Source organism: Lycium barbarum, chromosome 3, assembly GCF_019175385.1.
Source record: "Lycium barbarum isolate Lr01 chromosome 3, ASM1917538v2, whole genome shotgun sequence".
Taxonomy (NCBI): Eukaryota; Viridiplantae; Streptophyta; class Magnoliopsida; order Solanales; family Solanaceae; genus Lycium; species Lycium barbarum.
The window spans coordinates 13,007,611-13,029,702 of NC_083339.1; the positions used below are offsets into that span (position 1 = coordinate 13,007,611).

The 22,092-nt window shown below is 38.2% G+C and overlaps 1 protein-coding gene across 1 annotated transcript; it reads left to right on the top strand.

Annotated features, from left to right (window-relative positions):
* The first annotated feature begins 3,884 nt into the window (after positions 1 to 3,884).
* Positions 3,885 to 15,639, top strand: LOC132630328 (laccase-4-like). Its single transcript, XM_060345915.1, has 8 exons — positions 3,885 to 3,996; positions 6,463 to 6,521; positions 6,621 to 6,772; positions 7,050 to 7,264; positions 12,559 to 12,588; positions 12,699 to 12,827; positions 14,089 to 15,048; positions 15,288 to 15,639. Exons 1-8 carry the CDS (start codon positions 3,885 to 3,887, stop codon positions 15,416 to 15,418), a joined length of 1,788 nt encoding a protein of 595 aa, XP_060201898.1. The 3' UTR covers positions 15,419 to 15,639.
* The last annotated feature ends 6,453 nt before the right edge of the window (positions 15,640 to 22,092 follow it).

Sequence of the window (22,092 nt, forward strand, 5' to 3'; positions counted from 1 at the left end):
TTTCGTCCGAAAATGTGACGGGTTTCAGAAACATGATCCGATGATATATCAGCCTGGAGAGTTGCTGCATTCGGTGGTTTCACATTGGCCTTTCATGAAATGGGGAATGGACATTGTCCGTCTATTACCATGGGCACAGGTAAAGCCCATTTTATTCTGTTTATGACTGATTATTTCTTTAAGTGGGTTGAAGCGCAGACCTTTGAAAAAATCAAAGAGAAGGAAGTCATCGACTTCATATGGGACCACATCATCTGTCGCTTCAGCATCCCTGCTGAAATAACTTGTGATAACGGCCCCCAGTTTGTGGGTGGAAAAGTCAACGATTTCCTCGAGGGGTTGAAGATCAAGAAAATTGTGTCAACTCCGTATCACCCGTGTGCGAACGGACAGGCGGAATCCACGAACAAGACCATAATCCAAAATCTGAGTAAAAGACTTGAAGAGTCAAAGCATCACTGAAGGGAAATATTACCGGAGGTGCTGTGGGCATACAGAACCAAATCAAAATCGAGCACGGGGGAAACCCCTTTCTCGTTGGTCTACGGGGCCGAAGCCCTTATTCCCGTGGAAGTTGGCGAACTGACTCTCCGGTTCAGATATACCACCGAGGAATCAAACGAGGTGGCCATGGCCGTAAAACGCGACCTCACGGATGAACTTCGCGAAAACGAGTTAGTCCGTATTGCAGCCTAGAAACAGAGAATGGAAAGGTACTACAATCGAAGAGCCAATTTTCGACATTTCCAAGTCGGGGACTTGGTACTTCGAAAAGTTACCTTGCACACCAAGAATCCCAACGAAGGAAAACTGGGTCCGAATTGGGAAGGACCGTATAAGATAACCGGGATAACGGGAAAAGGATCGTACCAGTTGGAATCCATCGACGGGCAACAGTTGCGCAATAACTGGAATGTGGCTCATCTGAACAGATACTACTGCTAAGGTATGGACTCCCCATGTTCTCCTATTAACCTTTCTCTTTTGCAGGAAATCAAAAACTGGATAAAGTTAGAATGTAGGCCTGAAAACACGTGTTGCACTCTTTTCCTTAGTACGGTTTTGTCCCAAAATGGGTTTTCCGACAAGGTTTTTAATGAGGCAACAAGTACAACGTGTTACTCGACAAAGATAAGGGACTAGTGCCCGGAAACTCGAGGTCACACCCTCCGAGTGGGGACTTAATATCACTCACCCGACCTCCGCAACTCGGATAAGTGCTAGGGGAATATTATGCCCACATCGAAGTTTACCCCGGTCAAGGAAGACGGAGAAACTCAATACTTGCTACGGCAAAATAAAAACAAGGTCGGACCTCATGCCATAGGTTCCGATGTAAGGACCAAACGATCAGAATGAATCGTGTCCACCGAGTGTCTGCTACGGCAAAAACAAGGCCGGACCTTCTGCTATAGGTTTCGGTGTAAGGACCAAATGATCAAAATGAATCGTATCCATTTAGTACTTGCTATGGCAAAAGCAGAAGGAAACAAAATTCCTATGTATACAAACACTTGGCAATGCAAAATTATCGAAAGTTTGGATAGCAATACTTTGGGTGTCTTTCTGTTAAAAGACTTTACCCGGGTGATAACCGCCGTATTTCGACACTACTTCATTCGTACACCCTATACCGGGCACTACGGTCGAAATTCGACAAAGGCAACAAGGTCATAGTGAACCGAGCCAAAATTGGTAACCCCACAGACAGGGACTTCTACATCAAAATCCAGCTAAGGCTGAGATTCAGGTGTCCGAAAAATATCGGCCCTAAAAGGTAAAAATAGCTGAAAAATTCCGGCCCTAAAAATGCCCGTTGTGATTCGGAGACGTCCTTATTCAAAAAGCATAAGATAAGTCCCACGAGCAAAAATCTCAATAAAACTCTCGGACAAAATGTACCGGATGAGGCAAAACGACGATATATAGGCACAGTCAGAAATAATGACTCCTTAAAAACGAAACCGACAATTCGGGCGGAAACCATAACAAAACATTCAAGCAAAGTGAAGAGTTAAGGAAAATACATGTTCCATTTATAACGAAGGATTTTTACATTGAAAACTCCCACAAAGGCAAAAAATAACAAAAGGCTAAGTACAGGCCCTGATCTATCCGGAATGGCTGGAGCCGGAGTGCTCGGACATTGTCCGCTCGGAGTCATCAGAGTAGGTCCCGAGGGCACCCTTTGCCTCTTCCTCGATTCTTTTAGCCTCGAGAATAAGGGCCGGCAGATTCGTAAAACCATGCTCGGCTTGCTCAAGGGTGATCCTCTAAGACTTCTATTTTTCGTATTCAGCGGCAATGGTAGCATGAGCCTCAGCGGCCTCGACGCTCTTCAAAGCTTCGTCCAAATCAGCCTCGACCTGGGCTAACTTCGCCGCTAGAGCATCCCGAGCCTCCCCAAGAACATTCTGCATTTGGATGGCCGATTGAAGCTCGGCCTGGAGAGTGTCATTTGCATCGGCCATCTCCTTAAGCTCGTTTTTCAGATCATCACACATCTGGGCCCTCCTCTCCGCCTTCTCCTCGAGCACCCTCGCACGCTCTTGATATCGGGCACTCTCAGATTCGAGCAGCTGATTCCTCTCGGCCAAGCTCGCAGCATCCGACTTCACCAAATCCAGCTCCCCCCGGAGTTGGGAGAAGGTGGTTTCGAGCTCGCCAAGCCTCGAGGAAATTTGAGTGTTGTCTCGGCTAAGGCCGATCATGTCAGCTTCGAGACTCCGATTGTATTCGCCCATCGCGGCCAGCTCACTCTTTAACTGATGGTTTTCGGCCTTCGCTGCTTCAAGCTCGGGTCGAAGATTGGAAAGAGCGACTGCTCGGTTCAACTCCTCCTCCTTCTCCCGAAGAAGGTGCAGATATTTCTCCGTTTCCCGGCCCTGGGAATCCAGTTGGCCCTTAAGATCGTCCATCTCTTGCTGGGCACGGATGAAGGCTTCGTTGATGAGCACCACACTCTGCAAGTGAAGCAAGTTAAAAACTTGAACAAAACAAGGCTAAAAATTCTCAGTAAAATTATGCGAGGACGGCTAAAAATGTTACTCGGTTGCCCGCATGCATACCCTCGTTAATGAGGCACTGCCAAGAGACCCCGGTCATCTTCCGCTTGTCCGAATCCGAGACAAGAGGCCTCAAATAGCTCGCCACACCCACCGGGCGAGAAAGAAAGCTGTAGTCCTCGGGGACAATGACCATGACCGATTTTGTTCTCCTCGGCTCCACGCTTGGGGCCGGAAAGATACACTCCAAGCTGTCCCTGGCCCCAGATTCAGAGGTCCGGCTGGCCGACCTTGTGGCTCGAGGGATCGGGAGATGCCCGAATCCTGCAGCTTCGCCGGTAGCAGGAGAAGTGTCCGAGAACATATCCTCAAACGTCAGGCCTCGGAGCCGGGGTTGAAGAACTTGGAGCAACCTCAGCAGCTTCAACAATAAAAGGGGATTCCGTAGTTGCAGCGGTCTCACAATCGGGAAACGGGCCAATGACCGGTGGAGCCTCGCTCTCGGGGGCCGGCTCTGTTCTTTGAGCAGCTTCGGCAGCAGCCGCCCCCCCAGATCTGCTTGCCCGTTTCAGGGGGATCTCTTCGGAGGAAGCCTCACTTGAAATGTCGACGAAATCAATCGACCTTAGAGGAGCCAGGTGAAGAACTTCTTCCACACCTGTGGGTAGCGCCGGGACTAAAGGCCCTTCACCGGCCAAAGGAAGTGGAGAAGCGGTGACATCCTCCTCCGGAACAGAAGCTACGGCAGGGGCCGCACCGATACTTCGGACGAGAAGCTCGGGCTCTTTTTCGTCTCTGAGAGTCCTAACGACGCTCCTTGCCCTTTTCTTCGTTTTTTGCCCTTTGTCCGAGGGCCTTTTTCTTTTGGCAGCAGCAAGGATGCGAGATGCACCTGCTGAATCAAACTCGGGTGCCGAAGTTGTGGGTTCGGCTGCCGTATCCGGTCTGGGGTCTACCGAGCCCTTGGGCAAACCTGAAAATCAAAGACACAGTAAATACACGTAGTGGAAGATGCAGTGAACACGGGTAAAAACAAAGTATTACCGTGGTTCTGGGCAACCCATCGGCCGCGTGACAGGTGGCCCCACGTCCGGTCGTCGTGGACATGTTGGCTGAGGAGGGCAGTGACCCATTCGCTCAGGTTCCGGACGACCGGAGGAATATATCCGTTGGCTGAGATAAACAAGAGAAACAGTGAGAAAGTGGGATCAAAGTTTGACGAGACATGCAAAAGCAATTACTTAAGGATTCAGACTTACACTTGTTGTTCCACTTCTCCGGGAAGGGCATGTAATTGGCTGGAATGATGTCCTCGGTCCTCACCCGGACATATCACTCCAGCTAGCCCCTGTCTCTGTCTTTGTCCATTTTCGAGAAAAACGGATTCCGGCTACGCTTGGCGAGTTTTATTACGCCACCCCGGAACAGCCTCGGGGAGTATAAACGTATCAGGTGGGCCAGCGTGAGCTCCTTTCTGGCATTGTTGGCCAACAACCGGAGGTATGCTACGACCCTCCAAACGATCGGACCAATCTGTGCCAAGGTCACGTCGTAGGTCCGGCACATGTCCAGGATGACCGGATTGACGAGCTTGAGAGTGAAAGGGTAAGTGTACACGTACAAAAAACCTTCCCGGTGGTCGGTGACTGATTCATTTGGTCCGGGTGCAAAAACCCGAACCGGACGGGTGTCCCATCCGCAATCAGCCCGGACTATGTCGAGCTTCTCCTCAGTAATGGATGAGGGGTATCGCCTCACATCATACCCCCTATCTGATACCGAAGAAGGTTTTTCGACCTCAAGATCTTTGTTGAAGTTGGGTTTGGCCGGTATAATGTCCAAGGCTGTAGGCTCGAAGGTGCTCTTTGCTTTAGCCGGAGATGCAGACTCGGTTCCTTGGGATGAAACCGAGGGAATATCATGGGAAGTGGTCTCAGACATTTTGAAAATATGGAAAGAAGAAGTTGAGTGGATTCAGAAAGGGAGTTAAAAAAGAGTAAGGGAACAGACGATTCAAGGAATGACATAAGAAGAAGCAGCGACACTCGAGCAAAAGCAGTTAGCAAAGATGGCAACAAGGTTGTTTCTTTTTACGTAGTATCAGCGATGGATTGACAGCAAACTTGCTATGGAGGATAACTATATATGGTGAAGATGAAGAAGTGCAGTAAAGAGTGAAAATGAAGAAGGGATGGATCGTAAAAATGTTAGAATGAAGAGATGAAAAGGCCTTATATAGGTAAGGGCTGTGACGGTTACCATTCCCCAGCCAACCGGGGAGCGCCACGTGCCCCATAATTAATGAAGAATGACTTGAAACGACGTGCGTGCGGCGGTTGTCAGAGCGGACCATCCGGGATAAGATACGTGGCCGATGGCATAAAAACGTGGCGCAACCGTTCCCGCCAAAAATGAAAAGATAACAACGGACAAAGGGAGTCACTGGTTTAGTGATTCATCCACTCCCCGTCACTACGACAAAGCTACGATCCAGGAAGTGTGGGGACTATCTGAAAACGGTAAAAACCGGTGAGACCGAAGGCCGAGGGAAGAAAGGAACAAGAACGTGCATGAAGGCTCTCGTTCTGAACCGGGGAAACGCTTGGACCGGAGCAAAGGAAGGGCATCATTTGGTCCGTTTCTTTCATGACCAGTTGTTCGAGGCCGTATGCCCGTTTGATCGTGGCCGGTAGTCCGGGAGATCCGTTGCGCGGTTACCACGCGTCGATGGTGTCCTGCTATGTTCAACTGCCAATCGTACGGGTGTCAGACCGTACGGTCTACCTAATCCAACCTAACCCAACTCAGAGCTTTTTTCATTATTATTTTATTATTCATGTTGTGTGAAGCCCATGGGGCGCTACTATAAATAAGAGGCATTGTCCTCCTCTTAGAGGGTTGGCTGCTTCATATAGAGAATTTTGGTAATAGCAAAATATATACAAAATCCTTCTCCCATACATCAGATTCGGTCCGCATTTGTTGTGTTCATTTCTTACGTTTCTCAAACCAAGTAACGCTTGCGTATTAGTAGATACACGAATCTTTAGCAAACCATTGATTATCAATTTCTCCCTTATAGCATATTCACATATTTCTTTTCTCTATCAAATAAGTTCAAGATATAACTCCATATCCTATACCTCACCTACAATTTTAATTGATTATCCAAATCCGAGATAAACATTGATCACTTAAACATCACTCAAAAGTATGGTTGGGTCAACACCCTAAAGAGGTCAATATGGAGTCCATAATCACCTAATTGACCAAACACTCACATTATATATAAATCTTCCATTTTCAATCCATTTCAATAACATCCAAAGTAACTCACATTTCAACTCTTCCAGTAATATCTCTCAACAAAGAAAAAACAAAACAATTTGACATAAGGAGTATTCTTTCCTAAAGACTTCTAATCTCTTTTTGCCGGCTGTGTTTTTCTTGGTTTTAGCTGATGAAACACTAGCACTTGCAAAGCATGCAGGGATTACCAGGCAGTACAAGTTTAATGTACATGTTACTCCTTTCGTTAATACATTTAGCAATTTTTTATGACTATGCTTTTGTTCATTTTAATTTATTTTTTCTAATTGTTTCATGTGATTGCAGATTCAAATGCAAAATGTGATGAGATTGTGTCAAACAAAGAGCATTGTGACAGTGAATGGCCAGTTTCCAGGGCCTAGAATCATTGCAAGAGAAGGAGACAGACTTTTCATCAAGGTTGTTAACCATGTTCAGTACAACGTCACCATTCATTGGTACGTCACAACTTTTACAATTGAAAGCTAATCGTGTTCCATGCTATTACGTTTGAAAAAAATGAGTTACCAAGAGAAGTTTTCAAAGGATTAACTTATATATACTGATGGTGTGAAGAAGTTCTACTATCAGTGTCTATTAACTTATCGTAATAGGTAACCTGACTTATTTTCTAGATTACTAATCTCACTTTAATAGATATATCGATGGTTGCCTATAGTTATCATTTAAGTTATCAAATCTCTAATGTAAAAGATTTCTACAACATGACTCTAGGCATGGAGTGAGACAACTAAGAAGTGGATGGGCTGATGGGCCAGCTTATATTGCACAATGTCCAATTCAGACAGGGCAGAGTTATGTGTTTAATTTCACTATCACTGGTCAAAGAGGAACTTTATTTTGGCATGCTCACATCTCATGGCTGAGAGTAACACTCTATGGACCCATTGTTATTCTTCCAAAGAAAGGTGTTGCTTACCCTTTTCCAAATTTTTTACCAAAGTAAGCTATTATTTGAGCCAATTCTCCAAAATAATACGTTTTTTTGAAAGTTAACCGAACTAGCATAAACGTATTCCTGAGTAACGAATTAGGTATTATTTTATTCAAAAATTCCAACGGACAAAAAAGTCACCGGTTAACAGCGTTAAAATATAATTCGTTACTGCCAATAACGTATTATGGCTAATACGTTACTGACAGTAACGAATTTAGAAATTCTAGGTACAAACAATCTTTCTATGAAATCTGACATTGATTGATCCTAAAGTCGTAACCCGCAATTACGACTTCAGCATAAAACGTAACTGACAGTAACGTTTCTTCTGAAACTAGGCACGCGCAATCTCTTGCAGAGAATCCTCACTACAAGAAAATAAAGATACGACGACATTTATTTAGTGACATTTGAAATAAATGTCGGGGAAAAAGGAATGTCTCGACATTTATGAAAAACTGTCATAAAAATAATGACATGTGATGTAAAATGTCGTAAATATAGTGACATTTGACGAAAAATGTCACTAAAATAATGACATTTGGCATAAAATATAGCTAAACAACGATTTTTGGCGTAAAATGTCGTTAAAATAACGACATTTGATACAAATGTCGAAAATATTATGACATTTATTTCAAATGTCATATTATTAGTCGCTAATTACTGACTTTTACACCTAATGTTGGAAATCTAAATCTTTTTAAATTATGTCATCACTCTTTATATTTAATTCTAGGGAAAGAATTAGTGGATGCATAAAGTAGTAATTATATATATATATATAACGAATGAGTTTGGAACTAAAAATATGGCTAAATTACAACAACAACAACGCATCCAGTGTAGTCCCACACGTGACTAAATTAATTGTGTAAATTAGTTAAAATTAAATTATGCAATTATAACAATAGAGCTATTGAATATTTCTACCAATTAAAGAAAACTATCGCACATATGACTTTTTAAAAAGTATTTAACTAGTAGTATTAGAATAGGTGTCATTGCGGATAATATTTAAAGAATATTAATTATTTTCAGAATATGACTTGGCTTTTTTATCCATTATTGATCTTTTCATTATTGTTATGACCAGATTCTATTATGAATTTTTACAACATTCTTCATAGGGCACTCTTATTGTTTTCTTGTTCGAACTCTTGTAATGGAGGAAAGAACCGAGAAAAAGGCATCGACGACAATCGATTTTACTACGGGACAATTCGTGTCATATTTATTTTATTTATATGCATTTGAACTTTATTTAAGCTCTTATTAAAGTAATTGATTTTGCAAGGAATACTATTTGCTACTACTAATAAAAAAAAGCTTATGAAATTATAGTAGTTATAGAAATAGGAGCAGTATTTTTTTTTATTTTGGTTCTATGTACTTTAATACTCTTTTTCATTTGGACCCAGACTTTCCCCCCCAAAAATTAAAAAATCCCCAAAGACTAAATCTCCCCCCCCCCCCCCCCCCCCCCCAATAATTTTAAACTTAATCAAATACTACTCCCACGAATAAAAGCTGGAACCCTAACCTTTTCCCTTCCCCCAATTCCGTTTACGTCATAGGCTGCACCGGCGGCCTAATTTCTCCATTTCTCTTCTCTCTCTCTCTCTCTCTCTCTGCTTGAATTTTATTTGTCATTTACTTTTCTTGATTTATTTTTTCTTTTGTAGGTTTTACGAAGTGGAGTCCCGAAAGAGATTAATTGTATAATATGATTGTTGCATTGGATCATATTTTTGTGGATGTGAAGGTAATCCTCTGTGGTGTGGGCTTTAGGATTGACACTGAATTTTGAGATCTGTATTTTACTTTTTTAACTGTACCGTGAATGTAGCAATACTCTTATTTCACGATCTTTTGTCTTCTATAAAAGTTGCCTGCTATTTTGTTTAAACCATATTTTTCTAACTTCTAATATTTGCCCTTATCTTTGGTTTGCTGTCAGAGATCTCTTTCTCATCTTCATCAGAAGTCGATATGCAAAAATTAGAGTCAAGAAGAGAAGTCTTTTGAAGAGGATGCATGTTGTCATAGAGATTCAAGATGCTGCTTTGTATGAAGGCTCAACAAGTGACAATCAATGAATTGGTGTTTTTGTGGTCACTAGTCAATATTAGATTTTATTTATAGCATTCTCAGCTTAGGAGAAAATTTTGTATTCTTCGGGAACCATATATTTAATGGTGTTCACGAGATTTTTCAAAAGTTTGTCGAAGTGACTCTTTTGTTTAATTCAAAGTTCTATTGTAGTGTATAACTTGTGTACTGGAATTATATGATTCATCGTGGCATTAAATTAGATTTTTTCAGTATATAAAAAAGAAAAATGATGCTATTGACTAGAGATGATTTTCCGACATTTCTATGTATGCGTAGTAAGGATGGTATGATTTGATGACATTTCGTTATATGTCGCAATTAAATTAATTTCAAAATCGGTGACATTTAATAAAAGTTGCAAATAAATGTCGCTAATTATTTTGCCGACATTAATCTAAATGTTGGAAATTTTGTTGTGACGTTTTTAAAAAGTTGTAAATAAATGTCGTAAATTATGTACCGACATTAATATAAATGTCGGAAAATTCCCGACCCTCAAATTTACGACATTTGTACTAAATGTAAAATAAATGTCGCTAAGTGATTTTGCGACATTTATGGCACTTAATATGACATTTATAAAATGTCGTCGTAAGCCTAATTTCTTGTAGTGCCTGTAAATTGGGAATCCTTCTGACTGATTTGACTATAAAACGTTATCTGTAGTTACGTTTTATTTGTAAAACGTGACACACAATAAGATTGTGCACTTACAATTCTTCTGACTGATTTGACTATAAAACGTTATCTGCAGTTACGTTTTATTTGTAAAACGTGACACACAATAAAATTGTACACTTACCTTTAATAGTTGTTATCTGTTATGTCAATGTCATTTCCATGCTGACAACATTTTCTTACACAATTTAGTGTGCAAGTTATGTGATTATTTTATTCACATAGAAAGAAAAAAAATTTGGATATTGTTACCCACGTGATTAGATGGCAGAGTCAGAGCCAAGAGTTCAACTTTACGTTTTTAGATTTTAGAACGACGATTTCAGATTTAATACTTATGTTCTAAACTTATTATTTATACATATTTAATAAATTTCTTAACACAAATATATTATTTGAGCAAAAATTATTGAGTTTGGCGAAACCCGTGTCCAGGCTTCTTAGTTTCGCTCTTCCAACAAAAAAAAAAGTTACAAAACTACCTTTAGCGCAGTAAAATACTGCGTTATAGAAACAGTACCAAAAAGCAAAAAAAATTGGCCAAACTTTATTTTTTGCAACACTTAGTGTTTTTTTCCATACTTTGACCAACGATTAGTCGTGTGTCATGACTCCGAAACGTCAATATTTTATATAGAACCTGATATTTTTTTCTGCGTACAATAATGTAGGCCCAATACATCAAGGATACGTAGACGTTCAGATCGTCATTTTAGGGGCTGAAAAGGTGCCCGAAGTAAGTTTTGTTTGAAAAAACTTAGTGTTTTTTTCATACTTTGACCAACGATTAGCCGTGGGTCAAGACTCCGAAACGTCAATATTTTATGTAGAACCTGATATTTTTTCTGCGTACAATAATGTAGGCCCAATACATCAAGGATACGTAGACGTTCGGATCGTCATTTTAGGGGTTGAAAAGGTGCCCGAAGTAAGTTTTGTTTGAAAAAACTTAGTGTTTTTTCCATACTTTGACCAACGATTAGTCGTGGATCAAGACTCCGAAACGTCAATATTTTATATAGAACTTGATATTTTTTTCTGCGTACAATAATGTAGGCCCAATACATCAAGGATACGTAGACGTTCGAATCGTCATTTTAGGGGTTGAAAAGGTGCCCGAAGTAAGTTTTGTTTGAAAAAACTTAGTGTATTTAAGTATCACTATCTTTGTAAGGCCTCACAGGCTAAGCAACATGAGATAGCGGGATTCCTACCACTACTACAGGTATACCTAAAAATATTAATAAAAGTATTAACTGTATTTATAAAAAAAAACTTGTTCAATTCCGAGATGAGGCTGACTGGGCATAGCAAATCCATAATTTTGAGCCAACAAATTCATGTGATAACCATGCTGACCACTCATTTGAAATATATTATTTTGATTTGCTGGTTTGGTCTTTACATAAATCTCCAAAATATTTATATCGATCTTATCCGCAAATTTTTGCCGTATGGAGAAAAATTGTAGCAAGGACTGGTCATTCTCAATTTTAAACTCAATGAACCTTGTATTGTTACCTTGAAATGAGCATGGATATTTTCCAGAAATATCAATTTGAATATTTTCACTATTTGTCCCCATCTTCTCATGCAATAGTTCAACCAATTCAGCATAGTTCGTTGAAATAAACATGCTGACAATCATTTTGGCACCTTCAGTGTACCTGAATCCGTTCATTTCAGTAATTATTTCGCCACCCCAATACAAAGCAACCATCACATTATGTTCAAAATTGGCCATCTTTACTCCTACACACGAAAATAAGACACTTATTATTATTAATATAACAGAAAAATAAATTAAAACTATAGTATTATTTTAACATATTACGAAATATTTGACTTAATTAACTTATACCTGTTGAATTTTTTAATGCTGTTCCGACAATAGGCCACACAAGTAGAAGCTTTGATGAAAATTGTTCGAATGTGTTTGAACATTCGTTTCATACACTATATTTTATAATGATATGTGGTTTGTTCAAAAAGTATGAGGAAGAGGGACTTTAGCAGTGTGTCGTTATTGTGTGTCACGTTTTACAATTAAAACGTAACTATTAATCACGTTTTATAGTCAAATCAATTAGAAAGATTCCCAATTTGCAGGATTCTCGGCAAGATTTGCGCATGCCTAGTTTGAGTAGAAACGTAAATGTCAGTTACGTTTTATGCTAAAATCGTAACTCCTAGTTACGGCTTTAACATCAGTCAATGTCAGATTACATAAAAGGATTGTTCGTATTTGGATTCTCTAAAGTCGTTACTGACAGTAACGTATTAGGAATAATACGTTACTAACAGTCACGAATTAGCTTTTAACACCGTTAACCCGACCTAATTTTTTCCGTTAGAATTTTTGAATAAAATAATGCCTAATACGTTACTCAGGAATACGTTTATGCTAGTTCCGTAAAAAAAATAAAAAACGTATTACTTTGGTAAATTGATTTAAAAAATAGCTTATTTTGGTCAAAGGCTCCCCTTTTCCACAACCCTTCAAGGAAGTCCCCATTCTCTTTGGTATTGATCAACTTAATTAATATTTAAGTAGTTATGTTACTCATTTCATTAGTTTATTGTCAAACATTAACTTTTAATCAACCACTATATTTGATGTATTTGGATTTTAGGTGAATGGTGGCAGGCAGATACAGAGAAACTAATTAACCAAGCCCTTCAAACAGGAGGAGCTCCAAATATTTCTGATGGTTATACCATCAATGGTCTTCCTGGACTTCTCTACAATTGCTCTGCTAAAGGTAAATATTTCAAAAGTGATTTAAGTTTTATGTACTGACAATGCTATTTAACTTATTATGGTAGGTTGCTTATCATTTTTATTATATTGCCGATTAATTTATACGGAAAAGGTCCAAAAATACCCCTAACGTATGGGAAATGACTCACAAATACCCTCCATCCATCTATTAGTCCAAAAATACCCCTCCATCCACCTATTTGGTCCAAAAATACCCCCAACCTATTTTTTTGGCTCAAGAATACCCCTCAAACTAACACCCTAATTTTGATGGTATTTTTTCAATTTTAAAATGCCACGTGTCTTGTTTTGATTGGACACATATATTTTTTTTTTTTTGCATTTCGTGAATTAATCAACGAAATATGTTTTTTTGTTTTTTTTGTTTTTTTTTTTTTTTTGCATTTCGTGTATTAAAAAACGAAATAGGATAATTTTTTTTTAATTTCGTTCATATAAAAACGAAATTGGAATATATATATATATATATATTCCAATTTCGTTTTTATATAAACGAAATGAAAATAAAATTATTTTCCTATTTTTTTATATAAACGAAATACAAAAAAACAAATTACTATTTCGTAGATATACCAACGAAATGCAAAATATATATATATATATTTTCCAATTTCGTTTTTATATGAACGAAATTTAAATATTTTTTTATCCTATTTCGTTTTTTAATACACGAAATGCAAAAAAAAAAAAAATATAATTTCCTATTTCGTTTTTTTATTCACGAAATGCAAAAAAAAAAACAAAAAAAACAAAAAAACATATTTCGTTGATTAATTCACGAAATACAAAAAAAAAAAATAATAATAATATATGTGTCCAATCAAAACAAGCCATGTGGCATTTTAAAATTGAAAAAATACCATCAAAATTAGGGTGTTAGTTTGAGGGGTATTCTTAAGTCAAAAAAATAGGTTGGGGGTATTTTTGGACCAAATAGGTGGATGGAGGGGTATTTTTGGACCAACAGATGAATGGGGGTATTTGTGAGCCATTTCCCATACGTTAGAGGTATTTTTGGACCTTTTCCGTAATTTATATCATAGAGACTTACCTATAATTATCTTATAAATGATCTGATTGTATAAGTGTCTTTTACACCGTAACCGCATTGAACATAAACTCTTGCAAAAATTAATAAGAAAGGAGCATATGCTATTATCATCCTCTTATCCTTTGCATAATTTAGACTTGGTCACATATTTTCATGAAAACATAGTAACTTACTTTCATATGTGTTGCAGACACATTCAAACTGAAGGTGAAACCAGGGAAGACATATCTACTGAGGATAGTCAATGCTGCACTAAATGAACTTTTCTTCAGCATAGCAAATCACAACCTTACTGTTGTAGAAGTTGATGCGGTTTACGTGAAACCATTCAAGAGCAACACAATTCTTATAACACCAGGACAAACCACAAATATCCTCTTGAAAACCAAACATTTTCACCCTAATGCCATCTTCCTTATGGCGGCTCGGCCTTATGCCACTGGCCCTGCTTCATTTGACAATTCCACCACCATTGGAATCTTAGAATATCATCAACCCTCTACTAACACCAAGAATAGCAATAAACTGCCTTTGTTAAAACCAAAACTCCCTATATTCAACGACAGCATTTTTGCTACAAGTTTTGTCAAGAAAATCAGAAGTTTAGCTAATGCAAAATTTCCAGCCAATGTACCTAAGAAAATTGATAAACTTTTTTTCTTTACTGTAGGATTAGGATTGAAACCATGCCCTCAGAACCAAACATGTCAAGGACCAAATAATACTAAATTGGCAGCTTCAGTTAACAATATATCCTTTGTTCAGCCAAATGTAGCACTGCTTCAATCTCACTATTTCAATCAATCCAAAGGAGTTTATACCACAGATTTTCCAGCCAATCCACCAAAAAAATTCAATTACACAGGCAATCCACCAAACAATATTTTTGTTACCACAGGCACAAAAGTTGTGATGCTACCTTTTAATACTAGTGTGGAATTGGTTATGCAAGATACAAGTATTATTGGTGCTGAAAGTCATCCACTACACCTTCATGGTTACAATTTCTTTGTGGTTGGTCAAGGCTTTGGAAATTATAATTCTAGCAAGGACCCTGCTAATTTCAACCTTATTGACCCTGCTGAAAGGAACACTGTTGGTGTTCCATCTGGAGGTTGGGTCGCCATTCGCTTCCTTGCAGACAATCCAGGTATGAAATTAGAGTTTAAGTTATATGCACTGAGTGTTAAGAAGTTTTACGATATTGGTATCATGTGGAGTTATATGTTGTTGTAGGTCGATTGACCAGATAGTGTAAAAAAAACATTGTAAATGCATAGAACACACACTCACTTAATTTAACAATATTTGAATTTGATGTTTAAATATCTATTTTTCAGTCGAAGTTTTTTTGACATGATATTTTTGAATGTTTATATGAATTTTTAGGAGTATGGTTCATGCACTGTCAACTTGAAGTACACACAAGTTGGGGGTTGAAAATGGCTTGGATGGTAATGGATGGAAAAGGTCCCAAGCAGAAGTTACCTCCTCCACCATCTGATCTTCCTAAATGTTGATCTTTCATGTTAGACTTTCTAGCAACATCTTCCTTTTGTTTTTCTTCCGCTTAATTTTTGTTAAAGAGCACCCTTCATTCCTTGAATTTTTTGGTTGATGAGACTAGCTAGGTTTGTAATACAACTAGTTTCTTGTTAAGGAGCTTTCTGATGCTACATGTTTCTTGAAATTGAAAAGAGAAACATTAATTCAGTACTGTAACATTTTACTATAATGATTCTTGTTCCTTGTTGTGGCTTCTCTCTTTTTTGGCCCTGCATGATAATTAAGTATTACTCAACAACTATATGAAGTGCAACGATAAATTCATTTCATAATAATTGAAAGAAAGTTAATCGCATAAAAATGCTTTGTGCAATCAGTTCAATTCTCCCTTTCCAGTAGCATAGGATATCCAAATTTGGTAAATAACAAAGGTAGTTCACGAAATCTGATGTTTACACCTATGAGTCCTCATTCACGATCACAGTCCACTTGATTGTTATCGTGGAGAGGCCCAGTCCAGGACCTATGCTATTGCGGTCCAAGGGCTCGCATTCGTGGAGCTGACCAGGTCAACTCCTATGATTTCGCGACCTAACTCTTGCTATAACGGAGGTGCAGTGGCCCCCATGGTCCGAACCCCGGGTCTTTTCAAGATTGCGCGGTCGCCAGCTTTCTGACTTAGCACCTTTACGATCGCAGGCTAGCTCAGTGATCGCAGTGCACCAACTGACTGCATAAATGGTTCAAAACATGTCGAAAATCACCCGAGCCCCTCGATTCCCAACCCAAACTATCCCAATATATCTCAAATGATATTATTGACTTGTGCAAAGTCTCAAAACATAAATTGGGACATAACTACTTTAACGAGGGATTGGGTATGATTTATCGCTTAATGTATTTGTAGATTAATTCTCACATAACCATGACAAATTAGTATGATTTGATAGGAATCTTGTCCTCGCAAGCGACCGGTTTCGAGGAGGTATGTCAAAGATTTAAAAGTTAAAACTACATATCTCATATTGGACATGATTGCTTTATATATAATGTGATTCAAGTAAAGTTCTACATCATTTATTGCTTAATCTGTATCCTCTGCTCACAACCAAGAAGCTGAAGAAAATTGATATGAAGTTATCATATTTTACACTAAAAGAGGAAGCTTCTACCTTTAAAGTTAGATTACCATTTTGTCCTTACAATAAATAAGAATTTAATTAAATATCTAATAAAATAGTAATATTTCAATTACATGAAGTCAATTTAATTCTTTAGTGATGATATTGTAAATTCCGTTAATTGTACTAATTCATCCTATCTTTCATCATCCCTCTAGAAATTGAAGTGCTTTTCTCCTTTTGCAAATTATTTAGGGCAGATGAACCAGTGCCAAGAATTTATCAAGCAACCGATCAACTTGATAAATATAGCCACAAAGACCATATTAAATCTCCCTCCGTTCCATATTACTTGGCCACATTACTAAAAATATATGTCCCAAATTACTTATTCATTAACGAAACCAAGATAAAATTAAATAAATTTTTTCTATCTTACCCTTAGTATTAAATGTTCTTAAAAATAGTCAATATTGATTAGAATGTGTTTATTGGAGAGAGATAGGGGTAAGGTAGTAAAATACATCTTTTATTAATGATTTTTTAATAGGCGTGCAAAAGAAAAAATGACCAAGTAATATAGGAAGGAGGGAGTAAATATTAAAGCAGCCCCACGGCCTTCATTATCAGCAACGTTTAGTTTATCCTTCATTTAATATTTTGTTTGATAAAAAATTGTGAAACTGTTGCTTGGGAATTGCAGAAGTTTGTTTTGATCATTGAATGGGTTAATAAATTGGCACTACTAAGTGTGAACCACAGAGAAAATGATCACAACATGAATTGTTGCTAGAAGAGATAAACTTGGGGCAGAAAGAACAAGAAAAGATAGGATTTTCTTTGTTGATTTGTGCCTGTAACAATTCTAATTAATTTAGTAAAAGTCTCCTGATTTATTATTTTAATTTTGCAGTTCTGTATTCCCTTTTCTTTTTGTGAAGTTGAGAAGATATTCAAGTCAATTCCTACTCAAAAGCGGAAAGAAATAAAAAGAACTTTTTTTTCTTTATTGGTTTTCAGGTGTTATTAGGATTTAGATCCTTTTTCGAAAAGGATTAGACCATGTAGTATAAATACATGCTAACTAGGATTTATTAAGTAGGACAGAACATAGAACCTAAGAGTATTCAATCTTGTAACTTGCTTTTTCTCTTGATATTAATAAAAGTGTCAGCCGTTCTCCGTGGACTAGGATCACATCGATCCGAACCATGTTAATTACTGTGTTTTTATCATTTCCGCTCTAACAATTTGTATAAGAAGCCTAGAGGGCGTAAGATCTAGGAGACGAAGAGACTATGGCATCTATGAAGTTTGAGGTAGCGAATTTTGATGGGCGAAGTAAAAACTTTAACATCTGCAAGATCAAGATCATGGCGTTGTTACAGAGAGAAGGATCAGTTTATGCTTTGGACGACTCGTATCCCAAAAATACGAAAGAGACCGAGAAGCAGAAGATTGAGATGGATGCATTTAGCACAATTCAATTATCCTTATCAGATAGCGTATTATGTGAAGTCAATATCGAGAAAACAACTGTGAGTTTGTGGAAGAAACTTAAAGAGCTCTACCAGAAGAAATCAACAACAACTAGAATGTTGTTAAGGCAACGTTTACACACCTTCAAGATGAAGATAGGTACAACTTTACAGGATCATCTTGATGCTTTTAATTAATTGGCTATGGATCTTACTCATGCTGATATTCAAGTGGGAGATGAAGAACTAACTTGCACTCTACTGTTTTCATTATCACCGACGTACAAATACGTAGTTAATTCAATGATGTACATTAAGGAGATGGTCACATTACAGATGGTAAGACATACATTGAATTTGGATGAATTAATAAACCATATCAACAATGGTGAGAAAAAGGACCATGGTGAGGGTTTGACGGTTAGAGGTTGTTCGAGCCAAAGAGGGAGAGGAAAACCAGTAGCTAGGTCAAAGTCTAGGGAAAAGAGTGAGTAGGAAGGATGTTGACTGTTGGGGTTGTCATCATAAGGGTCACTTTGAGAGGGATTTCCCAAATAAGATTGATAAAACAACAGCCAGTGCATCTACGGTTTAGGTAACTCAGACATCTGGAGAAAATTATATGCTAACTGCTTCAACAGATGACATTCAGATACACAAGTGGATTTTAGATTCAACTTGTACCTTTCACATGTGCTTCAGAAAGGATTGGTTTACTAGCTACGAGCAGGCGAGTGGGACTGTACTTATGGGTAACGATGCAGTATGTGAAATAACAGGCATTGGTTCAGCCCATATACGGTGTCATGACGGTATCATAAGAACATTGTCTAATGTTCGACATGTTCCTGATATGAAAAAGAATCTGATCTCTCTTAGTACTTTTGATAAGCTTGAATATAAGCATACGGATATAGATGGAATCTGCAAGGTGACTAAGGTTTATCTGGTCATGTTAAAGGCCAAACTGGAGGGTGGTCTTTATGTACTTATAGGCAGCGCCATTCTAGGTACTGCAAATGCTGCAACCTCACAGTTATTAGATGATGACAAGGCTAAAATGTGGCATATGAGATTAGGTCACATGAGCGAGTGGGGGTTGGCAATTTTGAGCAACCGAAACCTTTTGAAAGGTGAGAAGATTAGTACACTTGATTTTTGTGAGCATTGTGTTTTTGGAAACCATAAACGGGTCAGCTTTAGCACGGGCAAGCGCAAAATTGAAGGGGTACTTGACTACATTCATTCAGATTTATGGGGTCCATCTTAGGTTCCATCCAAGGGTGGAAAGAGGTATCTTCACTTTCAAATGATTTTTTACACAAGGTTTGGGTATACTTATTAAAGGATAAAAGTGATGTCATTGAGAATTTCAAAAACTAGAAGACATTAATTGAAAATCAGTGTGACAGAAAGATTAAGTGTCTTCGAACAAATAATGGCTAGGAGTTTTGCAATGAAATGTTTGACAATTGCTTCAAGATTCATAGTGTATTGAGACATAGAACTGTTAGGAATACACCACAATAGAATGGAGTAGCTGAAAGGATGAACCGCACTCTTCTTGAGAAAGCAAGATGTATGCTCTCTAATGCCAAGGTGCCTAAGGAGTTTTGGACGGAAGCAGTAAATACTGCTTGTTATGTTGTTAATCATTCTCCAGCATCAACGATTGACTTCAAAACCCCAAATGAGGTATGGTCAGGTAAAACGTCTGATTACTCGTACCTAAGAATCTTTGGATGTCCTGCATATTATCATATAAAACTAGAGCCTAGAGCTCGAAAAGGTTTGTTTATGGGATGCTGAAGGGCTAAAAGGATATAAAATATGGAGTTTAGATCCTCTTAAGTTTGTAATCAGTAGAGATATTACTTTTTATAAGGCCTCTATGCTTGATCCTGGAAAGACTTCTATTGAGTTTGCAGGACAGAAAGTTCTTACAACAGGAATGGTCGAGGAAAATATGAAACTCACCGAGCAGGAGGATCAAGTGACTCAGGTGGAGTCAGATAATGAAAAGCTCACACAGTAGTACCTGAAGGTGAACCATATAGTATAGCTACTGGAAGGGACAAACGAACTACGAAGCCTAATCAGCCTTCACAAGCTAATCTTATGGCCTATGCATTAGCTACTGCCGAGGAGGAATAAAGGATTCAGAACCCTCAAGCTATACAAAAGCTACTATGTATGGTGGAGCTGATCGATGGCGTTTAGCCATGACTGAAGAGATGGAGTCTCTGCACAAGAACCAGGCATGGGATTTGGTGAGTCTACCAAAGGAGAAGAGAACTGTCGGTTGCAAATGGGTCTTCAGAAAAGAAATGCTAGGTACAAACTTAGATCGGTTGCTAAGGGAGTTTGTCAGAAGGAGGGAATCAACTACAATGAGATTTTCTCACCAGTCGTGAAGCATAGCTCAATTCGTTTGTTGCTAGCTTTGGTTGCCGATTATGACTTAAAGCTTCATCAGCTTAATGTCAAGACTGCATTCTTACATGGTGAGCTTAAAGAGGTAATCTTCATGAATCAACCCAAGGGTTTCCTTATTGAAGGAAAAGAAGACCATGTTTGTCAATTGAATAAATCTTTGTATGGTTTAAAACAGTCACCACGACAGTGGTACAAGAGATTTGATGTGTTCATGATTACTAAAGGTTTCTCGAGAAGTGCATTTGATAGCTGCGTATATCACATAATGGTATCTGGTAATTCAAATATTTATTTACTGTTATATGTTGATGATATGCTTATTGCTGCTAATAGTATGATAGAGATAACTGATTTGAAGAAACTGCTAAGTAAAGAGTTTGACACGAAAGATTTAGGTGAAGCTAAGAAAATCCTTGGAATGGAGATTCACAGGAAGAATGGTAAGGTACATCTCTTACAGAAAAAGTATATTGAGAAATTAGTTCAGAGGTTTGGCATGAATAAATGTAAACCTGTCACTTTACCGTTAGCACAACATTTCAGACTTTCTTCTTTGATGGCACCGCAATCAAAGGAAGAGGTCGAGTACATGTTAAAAGTTCCTTATTCTAGTGCAGTTGGTAGCATTATGTATGTTATGGTTTGCACTTGGCCTGATATTGCTCAAGCAGTGAGTGTGGTAAGTCGATTCATGTCTAATCCAAGTAAGACACATTGGGAAGCAATTAAGTGGATATTGAGATATCTTAAAGTTTCTTCGAATGTTGGTCCAACTTTTTGTAGGATGAGATATGAAGGCTTCTCGGTCCTTGGTTATGTGGATTCTGATTTTGCAGGTGATCTCGATAGAAGGAGATATATCTTTACTTTTGCAGGTAGTGTCATAAGTTGGAAGGCAACTCTCTAGTCTATAGTTGCTTTGTCCATAACATAAGCTAAATATATGGTAGCAGCAGAAGCAGTAAAGGAGGCTATATGTTGAAAGATTTGGTGTCTGAATTGAATAGGGTTCAACATGAGCCAACTCTAAAATGTGATAGCCAGAGTGCTATTCACTTGATAAAAAAATCAGAGATTTCATGATCGCACCAAACACATTAATATCAGATTCCATTTTATTTGTGATGTTGTTGAGCAAGGCTCAATTAAGGTCTTGAAGGTTGACACAAAGGACAACGCAGCGGATATGTTGACCAAGGTGGTTCCTCTTGTCAAGTTCAGTCATTATACGAATTTGGCAGGAGTTCGCATCAACTGATGCGTCAGGATGGAGAACGGCAGAGCAAGGTTGAGCTACTAGTATGTACAAGGTTTCAGTTAGTGTCTCTTGTTTCCTACACAGAGTTAGCTCACGTAGGCTTAGAGACATTGGACTGAATGATGTACATATGGAAACTCGAAATTCATCTCAAGGTGGAGATTGTGAAGTTGAGAAGATATTCAAGTCAATTCCTACTCAAAAGCAGAAAGAAATAAATGGAAACTTTTTTTATTTGTTGGTTTTCGAGTGTTATTGAGATTTAGATCCTTTCTAGGAAAGGATTAAACCTAGTAGTATAAATACATGCTAGCTAGGATTTATTAAGTAGGACAAAACATAGTACCTAAGAGTATTCAATCTTGTAACTTACTTTCTCCCTTGATATTAATAAA